Below are 11,997 nucleotides of genomic sequence, written 5' to 3' on the forward strand. Positions count from 1 at the left end.
TCGCACCAGCAAAAGATGTTGCGGCACTTTTAACTTTGGAAGACTCTCCCTGCTGGGGGCGTGGTGGAGATGGAGGAGAGGTTGTAGGCTGGTTTTAATGGCTTCAAATTGCCAAGCCCTGAGGTCTGAATTCCTTGAGGGAGGGATTCCACCTGAGTTGGGCTTCACCCCTCTCCTTGGGAAGGCACAGGTGGGAGACAGCCCTGAAAGCAGCCCATTTCTGCCTATGCCTGGGGCAGTTGCAGCCCGAGAAGTCCTTCCGCTGAATCCAGAGGCTGCCAAGTCTCCGTAGAGACACAGCCACTAAAGCCTCCGTTTCCTCCCCTTTCCTCTTTTTCCGTGAGCCCAGTGAGCGACCTCTGCCTTGACCAGGTTTAGAGTCTCTTTCCTTTCCCTCTGGGAAGCCACTTGTGGGGGAGGGGCACCGGGCACCGGCCACCGCGGCTTGGGGAACTCACGGTTTGGGGGAGGCTTGCAGCCGTTCCAGCTGGTCCCGACTGGGGTACACTGTGTGTCCGGTCACTGACGTGGCTCCGGGAGCTGTTTGGTAATGTTTCTGGTTATTTAGTAATTGTTCTGGAGGATGAACTAAAACGCGCACATTGCTAAGCCACCATCTTGGCCTTCATTCAAAATGGGAAATCTGATCCTATTTTTTTTTAATCATATGTTTTACGTATCTGTCCATACTGTACATAAAAGGAGCATCAGACACAAGGTTTTCACATTCACACAGTCACACTGTGAAAGCTGTATCATTATACAGTCATCTTCAAGAAACATGGCTACTGGAACACAGCTCTCCATTTTCAGTCAGTTCTCTCCAGTCTCTCTGCTATGCCTTAACTAAAAAAGTGATAGCTATTTAATGCATAAGAATAACCTCCAGGATACCCTCTTGACTCTGTTTGGAATGTCTCAACCATTGACACTTTATTTGGTCTCATTACTCTTTTCCCCCTTTTGGTCAAGAAGGTTTTTCTCAATGCCTTGGTGCTGAGTCCCAGCTCATTCTTGGTTTTCTGTCCCATGTTGCTAGGAAGGTCCACACTCCTGGAAGTCATGTCCCACGTAGAGGTGGGGAGGGTAGTGAGTTTGCTTCTCATGTTGGCTGAGAGAGAGAGGCCACATCTGAGCAACAAAAGAGGTGCTCTTGGGGGTGACTCTTTGGCCTAATTTTAAGTAGGCGTAGCCTATCCTTTACAGGGATAAATTTCATATGAACAACCCCCAAGATTGAGGGCTAATCCTATTGCTTTGGTTGTCCCCACTGCTTGTGAGAATATCAGGAATTCTCCCCATGGGGAAGTTGAATTTTCGTCCTTTCTCGCCATTTCCCCAAGGGGACTTTGCAAATACTTTTTTATTCACTGTACAAATCATTCTGGGATTTATTGGGGTATCACTCTGAACAAACCTACAAACTCTCATGCCCTACTCAAGATTCCATGTATTTATGGTGTTCAATTAAACTGTCCACATAAGTTATATTAGGAAATGCAAAAAAAAAAATTTGTGCATTTATAAAATTTATAAAAAGTCAAATTATAAATTTTATAAATCAACATTTTTTGCTTTAGTCCTACACATGTTAAAGTTTTAAAATATGAATTACCATAAAAAAGAATTACCGTCTATTTTCAACACCCTGCCATATTGGCATTCCTTTGTTCTTCATGCAAAAACATTTTTAAATTTGCACATTTAGTCACTATCATTGTGCAATCTAGGCACTCCTAGATTATACCATCTCAGTCTTTATCGTCTATCTTTCCTTCTGATTTCATTTGTGCCTCAGCTCTCCTCCCTCTATCATTCTCACATTCATCTTCATTCAGTACTAACATTATGGTATTAGTTAGGTAGTAGTGTGCAGGACTGAATTTTTACAATCAGTCCTGTCACACAACGTGTATCCCTTCAGCTCCAATTACAAAATATCTACCCTATTTCTATCTCTTGATGGTCTCTCTTCTTAGCTGAAATTCTCCAAATTCATTTACTTATGTTAGTTCATATCAGTGAGACCATACGGTATTTGTCCTCTTTTTTTCCAGTTAATCTCACTCAGCATAATGTCCTCAAGGTCCATCCATGTTGTTACATATTTCATAACTTTATTCTTACAGCTGCATAATATTCCATCATATGTATAAACCACAGCTTGTTTAGCCACTCATCTGTTGATGGACATTTGGGCTGTTTCCATCTCTTGGCAATTGTTAATAATGCTGCTATATATATTGGTGTACAAAGTCTATTTTTGTCCTTGCCCTCATGTCCTCTGAGTAGGTACCTAGTAATTGTATTGCTGGATCATATGGCAATTCTATACTTATTTTGCCCATTTTTTAATTGGGTCGTTTGTTGTTTTATTGTTGAGTTGTAGGATTTCTTTATATATTCTGGATATTAAACCCTTATTGGATATGTGGTTTCCAAATATTTTCTCCCATTGAGTAGGCTGCCTTTTTACTTTCTCGACAAAGTCCTTTGAAGCACAAAGTATTCAGTTTTGAGGAGATCCTTTGATCTATTTCTTCATTACTTGTGCTTTGGGTTTAAAGTCTAAGAAACCATCTCCTACCAGAAGATCCTTAAGATGTTTCATCATATTTTTTGCTAGGTGTTTTATGGTTCTAATTCTAATGGTTTGGTCTTTGATCCATTTTCAGTTAATTTTTATATAAGGTGTGAGATATTGCTGCTCTTTCATTCCTTTGGATAGGGATATCCAGTTCTCCCAGAACCATTTGTTGAAGAGTCAGTTTCTTCTCAAGGTGATGAAAATGCTCTAAAATTCACTGTGGTGAAGGTTGTGCATATGTATGAATATACTAGAAAGCTATTGACTTGTATGCATTAAATGGTAAACTGTTTGGTATGTTATTTAAATTTCAATAAAGCTGTGAAAACCTTGTGTCTGACAAGGTTTTATCTATGGTATGGGCAGATGAGTAAAAAATATGGTTTAAAAATAAATAAATAATAAGGGGAACACATGTTAAAACAAATTGAGTAGATTGAAATACTAGTGATCAATGAAAGGGAGTGGTAAGGGGTATAGAAAAAAATAGGGGGAACAAAAGTTAAAATATACTGGGTAGATGGAAATACTATGGTCAATGAGAGGGAGGGGTAAGGGGCATGGTATGTATGAATTTTTTCTTTTTATTTCTTTTTCTGGAGTAATGTAAATGTTCTAAAAAATGATCATGGTGATGAATATACCAGTATGTGATGATATTGTGAGCCACTGATTGTACACCATGTATAGAATGTTTGATGAGAATGTTCGTGTTTGTATGTTGTTTTGGTTTGTCAATTAAAAAATAAAAATAAAAATAAAGAAAAAAGTGTTTAAAATAAAGATGTTGCTTATAAAAAATTTTTCAGTAAAGCTTAAAAAGACAAAAGTAGAGGTACAGATGAAACAAATTTGGCAATATATTGATAATTGTTAAAGTGGATGATAAAGGGAATGCAAATCAAAACCACGAGACACCTTTTCACACACTAGAATAATAGCAAGTATTGTTATGAAAAATAACAGAAACATGGATGAAAATCAAAGACATCATGTTGAGTGAAATAAGCCTGACACAAAAGGATAAATACTGTATGATCTCGTCGATATGAAATAATCACAATACGCAAATTAATAGAGCCAAAATCTAGAATATAGGTTACCAGGGGCTGGGTTGGAAGTAGGGAATGGGGAGTTAATGATTAACTGGTACAGAATTTCTGTTTGGAATGACAGAAAAGTTTCCATAATGATGATGGTGATGGTAGGATAACATGTAATTAACACCACTGAATTATATATCTGAATGTGGTTAAAAGGGAAATTTTAGGTTGCATACATGTTACTAAAATTTAAAAATATATACTATTTACAAATACGATTTAAAAACAAAACAAGGGTGGGACACAGTGGCTCAGCAGGCAGACTCCTCACCTGCCACGCCAGAGACCCGGGTTTGATTCCCAGTGCCTGCCCATGCAAACGAAACAAAACAAAACAAATGGCTTCCTAGAACACTAGAATAAAATCATCCCATTGGCCTACCAGGCAGGGCCAGATTTCTTCCCACCTCATTTTCTGACTCTCTTGCCCTCGCTGTCATCACTCAAGTCAGTGACCTCTCCCACCTCAGGGCCTATGCCCTTGCTGTTCCTTCTGCCTAACATGCTCACTGGGATCCTCACCTGGCAGATTCGTTCCCATCCCTGAGTTGTAAGCTCAATGTCACTTTCCCTTACGAGGCCTTCCCTTACCACCCTGGCTAAAGGAGCCACCCTCCAAACATTTATCTAGCATGTTGTTTTATTCTCTTCATTGCACTTGGCCTTATTTGGAAATCTTAATTTATGTTCCCCTTCCCAAAAGTGTAAAGCTCAATGGGGGCAGGGATTTTTGTCTGCTTTGTTCCTTTATATTGTGCCTGACACATAAAAGGTGCTGTTGCATCAGCGAATGAATCTCTAGCACCTAACATAGTGCTTGGCAAAGAATGGAGTTTAATAAATATGGTTTGATTAACCCTCATTCTCACAACGAAATTATTACCTCTTTGAGCTCCCCAGATCTGGGTTGGTTATGACAAACTCCCCAAGCCCTGATCCCTTGCTTCCAGATCTGCAGGGTCAGAGGCAAGCTAAAACACAGAAAGAAAATAGCAAATGGAGAACAACCAGGGGTATTGAGATTTGGAGCACAAAGAAAGCCTATGGGAGGATTGTTTCTGTTATCTTCTGCTGCATAAAAAAAGTACGCCAAAACAATTTAAAGCAATCACAATAATTTATTTAGTTCACAAATCTCTAGTTTGGGAAAGGCTCAGTCCTGCTCCAGGGAACATCTCCTAGGATGGCTCAACTGGGGGCACGAGGATCCAGTTTAAAGAAGAATCAACCACGCAGCTGGCAAATTGAGGCTGGCTATTATCTGGAACTCCAACTGTGGTTGTGGCTTGAACATTCAACATATGGTCGCTTCTTCTGGTCTGGGATTCTTTACAAGGTGGCTGGGTTCTAAAAGCAGTTATCCCTGGAGTACCAGGTGGAAATTGTATCCCCATTTATGACTCAGCCTGGAAGTCACATTGTATCCCTTCATCCTGGTAGTCCCAGTCTCTCTGTTTCAAGGAGAGGAACTTCCACCTAAGGAGGGTGGATAACTTACTGTATGATGAGCATGGGGTAGGGAAGATTTTGGAAAACACCACGTGCCAATAGAATGGTCTTGCCAGCCTAGGATACTAAAGAGGGGCTCTTGTGATGATGTCTGTCCCCTGTGTCCCAAAGATGGAAAGTACAAATAGATGTGAGAACCCAGTTATCGTATATTAAGCTAGAAATAAAACAGATTGCTAAACAATTTAAAACAATGCTATTTTCACTACCTACGTTTTGGTTTGGGAAAACATTGTTATTTTTCAGAGATGAACAGGGTATTTTATGTAAGTATGTAATGGGTTTATAATGATCACTTTTTTTCATCACATGGTTGTGTATTTATCACCATGACCATTTTTTTTGAACATGTGCATCACTCCAGCAAAAGAAACAAAAAAGAAAAAACTCATATATACCATACCTCTTATACTTTATTTCTACCTACTCCATTTATTTTAACCTTTGTTGCCCCTATTACTTATCCATATTTTTTACTCAACTGGATTTTTTACCCTGGATAAAAGGAGTATCAGACGCGGGGTTTCACAACCACACAGTCACATTGTAAAAGTTATCTTTATACAATCATCTTCAAGAATCAAGGCTATTGGAACAAAGCTCAACGGTTTCCGGTACTTTCCTCCAGCCGCTCCAATACACCATAAACTAAAAAGGGATATCTATACAATGTATAAGACTAACCTCCAGGGTAACCTCTTGACTCTATTTAAAAACTCTCAGCCACTGAAACTTTATTTTGTCTCATTTTTCTCTTTCCCCTTTTGGTTGAGGTTTTCTCAATCCCTTGATGCCAGGTCCTGGCTCATCCCTGGATTTCTGTCCCACGTTGCCAGGGAGATTTACATTCGTGTGAGTTGTGTGAGTTATGTCCCACGTAAGGCGGAGGGCAGTGAGTTCAACTGCTGAGTTGGCTTAGAGAGAGAGAGAGAGGGAGAGAGGGAGAGAGAGAGAGAGAGAGAGGGAGGGAGAGAGAGAGGGAGAGGGAGAGGGAGAGGGAGAGGGAGAGAGAGAGAGAGAGAGAGAGAGAGAGAGAGAGAGAGAGAGAGAGAGAGGCCACATCTGAGCAACAAAAGAAGTTCTCTGGGGGTGGCTCTTAGGCCTGATTTTAAGTAGGCTTAGCCTATCCTTTGCAGGGATAAGTTTCATAAGGGCAAACCCCAAGATATAATGATCATTTCTTAATGAATTCTTACATTTTTTTTAATTAAAAAAATTTAGTTTTAATTCTTAATACATTAAATATAGTATGGCTTAGAAGAATGGGCACAATATATTGAAGAGGCTGAGGCCAGTGCGGTCTGCATGTCTCTAGTGAAAGGAGGGAAGGTAGGGGATGAATTGTCCCTACTTCTTTCTGGTCAGGTATGATTGGAGGGCTTGGTTGTCCAACGAGGTGGAGATGCTTTGTGGTGAGTAAAGGGGTGAGAGGGCAACGAGGTCCTCCTTTGGTAACCTGCAGTACCGAAGGAAATTTTGTGTCTCAGTAAAAAAACTATAGCACACTGTTATGGTTTATCTGATTCTGTTATTGTTTATTGTCTTTGAACTATGTTGCACCCACTTTGTAAACTGCAGGTAACAGCATGATTTTGAAACTACCTGGAAACTGAACTGGATCCTGCAATCTTGCACACTGTAAACAATTACGATATTTTCAATTGTCAGTTTCCTCTAATATCCAAACTAACGTTTCCAATTTCCCCTCCTACCCTCCTGACTTGGTGTTACTAAAAACTAAAACCTGAAGGCGCAGACTCTAGGTTACCTTATAGCTGACCTTTCCCCTGGGCTCTAAAAGGGCACTGCAAGTTAAAACTGCATGTTAAAACTCTCCGGACAGGAGAGCATGCTTACTTCGGCTACATTTCTCCCTGGACATACTACTGTCCGGCCACTAAAAGGTGTGATAAAATACTCGGATCACATATGCCCTGATTTGAAAAAACAACCATGACGATGGCCATCCCCACCTAAAACATCGTGGTCCTAGCTTCAAAAAACCTCAACAGACACTGCTAGCTAATAGGAAATTTTTTATCCACCGACTTCTTAGAATGATAATAGTCTTTAGATTAACATTTTCCTTTCAGATCACTCTCTTTTAAGATGCCTGACCACTGACCTTTTCGTTATCTCTCAACTCATGGTTCAACTTGTCCTCCACCAGCAAAAACCAGAGCCAGCCAAATTGTCCAATGAAAACCAATTCTTTTTTTCGCGACCAAGCTGCTGGCCTTGCCTTCTTCGCCCTTACCAAGTGATCAAATTGCAACTCAGTCACTCACTCCGGGCTCCCAGTAATCAACCCCTCACCACCCTCCGGTGCTTTGCCCTTAAGCCGGCTGCCCTTTGTCTGGAGGCACCGAGCACTCCTCCCTCGCTCTGTCTCTCTCCCACGACGGGAACTATGAATAAAACTAAGGGTAAAGTCATCCTTGCCCGACTGCACACCGGCCGGGGCAGTTTTTTCTTTGACACGTCAGAGGAGAGGCAGGAACCCTTGACTCCCCGCTCGGAGCCCCTTCCTCTGGCTGTCCAGGCACTCGCAAGGATTTCTTCAGAAGGAGCCGCCCCGCTCTCCGGTCCTGGGATATTTTAGGGCTCGGACGCCACCCTCCCCCCTTCCTCCATCAGCACCTGCCCGGAGGCTCCACACACGGGGAAAGCCACTCCGCCCTCTTCACTGGAAGTCGGGCTGGAGTCCAGGCTGAGGGCAGCACGACGGCATCGCTGCGGCGGCGACCTCTCGGAGCTCGGGGCGCGGAGCCCTCAGGTAGGGGGGAGCGCCGCGGCGGGCGCTCTCGAGACTTCTGAGGGAGGGAGAGACCCTCAAGAGACAAGAGGCGCTTCAGAGAGGTTACCGCAGAGCTGGGACTACCGCCGGGCCTCCCGGGTCCCGGGTTCGTTGGTCCGTCTCCTTTTTCCGGTCACCCCCGTTGCGCCGGCGACGTGGCGTGCGCTCCCGCACCAACCCCCGCGCCACGGCGGACCTCGTTACCGACCCCGGGGCGCCGGGTCCCGCCCGCCCGCGGGCTCAGGTAGGTGGCAGCTCAGCCAATCCCGTGGGCTCTGAAAGAAAGGGGGCGGGACGAAAAGGAAAAGTTTAGGACAGGAGCGCCAACCAATCCGGCGCTTATGTCCCTGAGCGACGGCCGCGAGCGCCCACTCGGAGACGCCCGCCAGAGCGGGTGGACGGTCAGTGAACGATGAACCAATCTGTGACAGAGGAAGGCGAGTTCGAGCCAATTAGAACTGAGGAGACGAGAAAGGGCGGAGTTCTCTCGGTGGCTGCTCGGTGATGGGTGAGGGCTCAGCTTTCTCTGCTAGTTTCCGCCCTAGGACTCCTTAGCCCCTGGAATGCGAGAAGGAGAGGCTCAGGGAGTTCCCGGGGTGGGGGTAGAAACATCGCTCTGAAGGCCTGGGGCGAAAGACTCCTACTTGGAGGAGCCGCTGGAAGCTACCGGGTGGACGTCGAGGAAGCCGAGGCTGGTTAAGGGGCGGGACTTCCGGGGCGGGGCTTTTGGAGGGGCGGGGCGTGTTGCTAAGGTTAGGGCGAGGAGGCGGAGCTAATAGGAGATAATTGGGTGTGACCTAAGAGAAGGAAGGGTAGTAACTTCAGCGTGCGTCTTGGGGCCGGGAGCGTGTTGCCAGAGGCTTTGGGGGTGGCAGGTGATAGTTCAGGACTGAGGTTAAGATTGCTGGGAAGGTTACCTGCCCTAACCTACTGTCCTCTCTTCCCAGGGAGCCACTGGTGGGGACCTTTCTAGGGCCCCCCTCCCTTCGCGGGGTGCTATGGAGTTCCCAGAGCACAGCCAGCAGCTGCTGCAGAGTCTCCGAGAGCAGCGGTCCCAGGGTTTCCTTTGTGACTGCGCTGTGATGGTGGGTAGCACCCAGTTCTTGGCCCATCGGGCTGTGTTGGCCTCCTGTAGCCCCTTCTTCCAGCTTTTCTACAAGGAGCGGGAACTGGACAAGAGGGATTTGGTGTGTATTCATAATGAGATCGTTACAGCCCCAGCCTTTGGACTCCTTCTGGATTTTATGTATGCTGGCCAGCTGGCCCTGAGGGGAGATACCCCTGTGGAAGATGTGCTGGCAGCAGCCAGTTACTTGCATATGAATGACATCGTTAAGGTGTGTAAGCAGCGATTGCAGGCTCGAGCCCTGGCAGAGGCGGACAGTACCAAGAAGGAGGAAGAAACCAACTCACAGCCCCCTAATTTGGAGTTTTTGCCCAGCACATCCCGTGGTCCCCAGCCTTCACTGACATCTGCTGAGACGTCAGGCCATTGGGGCAAAGGGGAGTGGAAAGGCCCTGCTGCCCCCTCACTTACTGTCCATCCTCCAGATGAGCTACCAATGCTCGGTGGGGCTGACACTACACAGCCTGGCATGGAAGTTGATTCCCCACGTCTGCGGCCACCTCCCGCACCAGTGGCTGATGCCTCTCTTGCCAGCCCCAGTAGCTCCACAGAGACCATTCCTACAAGCTACTTCCCTTCTGTCCTCTCAACAGTTTCAGCGGAGCCCCTGGCTCCTCTTGATGTTGCTCCTGAGAACCTGAGAGTGGTAGAACCAAGGGTTTCCGGAGGACCATTGCAAGGCTACTATCCCCCGGCTCCAGCCCCAGCCCCAGTTCCATCCCAGGTTCAAGCCCCAGCAGAAGCTGAGCTTGTCCAGGTGAAAGTAGAAGCCATTGTGATCTCCGATGAGGAGGCAGAGGTGTCAGATGAACAGCCTCCGGGGTCTGAGGGACTGTTCCCACCTGGAGGACCAGTCTATGGGGGGCAGCCCCACCAGCCTGAGACCTTTGAGGAGCCAGGGGCAACAGGACTAGAAGAGGTGGGACCAAGTGACCACTTCCTACCTTCAGAGCCTCACCTACCCTACCATCTGCTGCCAGGTCCAGGGCAGTATCATCGAGGACTGGTGACCTCGCCTCTACCTGCTCCACCCGCCCTGCATGAACCACTTTACCTGCCTTCTGAGTATGAAGCAACACCAGGAAACTTTGGAGTCTTCACTGAGGATGTTCCCACCTGTAAGACATGTGGGAAGACCTTCTCGTGCTCTTACACGCTGCGGCGACATGCCACAGTGCACACGCGTGAGCGGCCCTACGAGTGCCGCTACTGCCTGCGCAGCTACACACAATCAGGGGACCTCTATCGCCACATTCGCAAGGCCCACAATGAGGACCTGGCCAAGCGCAGCAAACCAGATCCAGAGGCTGGCCCCGTCCTGGGCGTGCAGCCCCTCCCCAGCTCCCCTACAGCACACAGACAGAGCAGCGGTGGCAGTGGGCCACCCAAAGATTTTGCACTTGGTCCCAAAAACTAACATATAGGGGAATGTGCGCTGATGGCCTGCTCTTGCCAGTGTTAGGGGGCAGCACAGAAGGTTGGAGGCGTCTCTTCTTGACCCCTAGCTGGAGTGATAGGATGAAGATTCCTGCTCTTTCTCCCTCTTGCTCTAGCCAGACAGCAGGACTTTATGGGCCAGTCAACTCCTCTCCAAGGGTATTGGGAATTATCGAGGTGTAACCACTTTTCACTCTACATTCTGGACCATAAACCTAACACCGAAATTGTCTGTCTGAACTGGTGTTAGCTGGTTTCTTCCACAAACCTGCATGCCTTCTGATTCATTCATACTTCTCTAGATCTTTTAGGAATCTGACCTCGGTACTTGGGGTGGTGCTCATGAGCTGTAACTTAGTTTTCAGAGGAACATCCTTTCCTCCCCAGCATTAGAAATATATTTTTAGTTTAGGATTTTGTTTTCTTTTCTTAAATTTGTAAGTGTATGTCTTCATCTGGTATCTAATGCCCCATCAATCACCAGACATTTGACCAAGTAGAGCTTTCAGAATTAGATTTTGGATTGAATTGGATAAATAGCCCTTCACATTGGGTTTTTATTTCAACTTTCTCCAAAGCCAGTGTTTCCAAAGATGGTTTAATTAGACATATACTAACAGCACTATTTATTGTAAAATATATTTGTTTCTTTTTAATCTGGCAAGTGATATTAAGTGCTCTAAAGACCCCCCTCCCCATTCATCAATAAGCAGTTTCAATATGCAACTCTAGAAGGATTCATTAAAAAGAGACCAAATACCATTATCACATTCCAATTGACAGTATTTCTTGGTCAAATCTCCCTAATTCTCATGAACTTTGTTTTTTTAAATGGAATCCAAACTAGTCATATATTTATTTTATGTCTTAAGTCTTTTAACTGATAGGTTTCTCCTCTTTTATTCCTCGCAATTTATTGATTGGGGAAACTGGGTTATTTGTCTTAATGATTTCCCAGGCTGGATTTTGCTGATTGCATCCCCATGGTATCATTTAACATGTTCTTCTGTCCAAAGATTCCTTCAAAAATGTTTAAATAAAATATTGACTAAATAGCAATACGGTACTATGTGTTTGTGGTACAATGCTGAAAGTGGTGGGTATGAGTTTGGAAAATACTGTTCTAAACTGTCTCTTATGTGCCAATGTATGATCCTTCACAGGCACTATAAATCCTTTGTCTTCAGTTAAAAACCTTCAAATCCAGTGTGAAAAACATAAGGACAAGCAAGGTGAGCAGATTTGCCTTCCACAAGCTTCCATGTACAGAAATTTAGGTATCTGCTAGCTGATTCTTTTATCTTGTGGGCTTGCCACACCTCAAACTCCCATCAGACTGCTTACCTTTCTCCATTTTCCTGTTAATTAGCATCTGTATTAGGAGCTGGGCATAGAAATAAAAAAAAAAGTTAAGCCTGATCACTCAATCTCCTAGCAG

The 11,997-nt window shown here is 45.1% G+C and overlaps 1 protein-coding gene and 1 long non-coding RNA gene across 3 annotated transcripts; one reads left to right on the forward strand and one right to left on the reverse strand.

Annotated features, from left to right (window-relative positions):
* Positions 1-5,178: 5,178 nt before the first annotated feature.
* LOC143646703 (uncharacterized) lies at positions 5,179-9,006 on the reverse strand. Its single transcript, XR_013157590.1, has 3 exons — positions 8,924-9,006; positions 7,840-8,271; positions 5,179-7,451 (listed from the first exon to the last, which is right to left on the reverse strand). It is a non-coding gene; the product is annotated as an uncharacterized LOC143646703 (long non-coding RNA).
* ZBTB3 (zinc finger and BTB domain containing 3) lies at positions 8,213-11,922 on the forward strand. 2 transcript variants are annotated; one of them, XM_077115949.1, is made up of 2 exons: positions 8,213-8,504; positions 8,944-11,921. In XM_077115949.1, the coding sequence occupies exon 2, from the start codon at positions 8,995-8,997 to the stop codon at positions 10,537-10,539; it is 1,545 nt and encodes a 514-aa protein (XP_076972064.1). In that variant the 5' UTR covers positions 8,213-8,504; positions 8,944-8,994; the 3' UTR covers positions 10,540-11,921. The 2 variants fall into 2 exon arrangements, with proteins under 2 accessions (XP_076972064.1, XP_076972065.1); XM_077115950.1 differs by lacking the exon at positions 8,213-8,504 and adding an exon at positions 8,784-8,822 and having other exon boundaries at positions 8,944-11,922.
* Positions 11,923-11,997: the final 75 nt, after the last annotated feature.

This window comes from Tamandua tetradactyla, chromosome 9 (genome assembly GCF_023851605.1).
Source record: "Tamandua tetradactyla isolate mTamTet1 chromosome 9, mTamTet1.pri, whole genome shotgun sequence".
Classification (NCBI taxonomy): domain Eukaryota; kingdom Metazoa; phylum Chordata; class Mammalia; order Pilosa; family Myrmecophagidae; genus Tamandua; species Tamandua tetradactyla.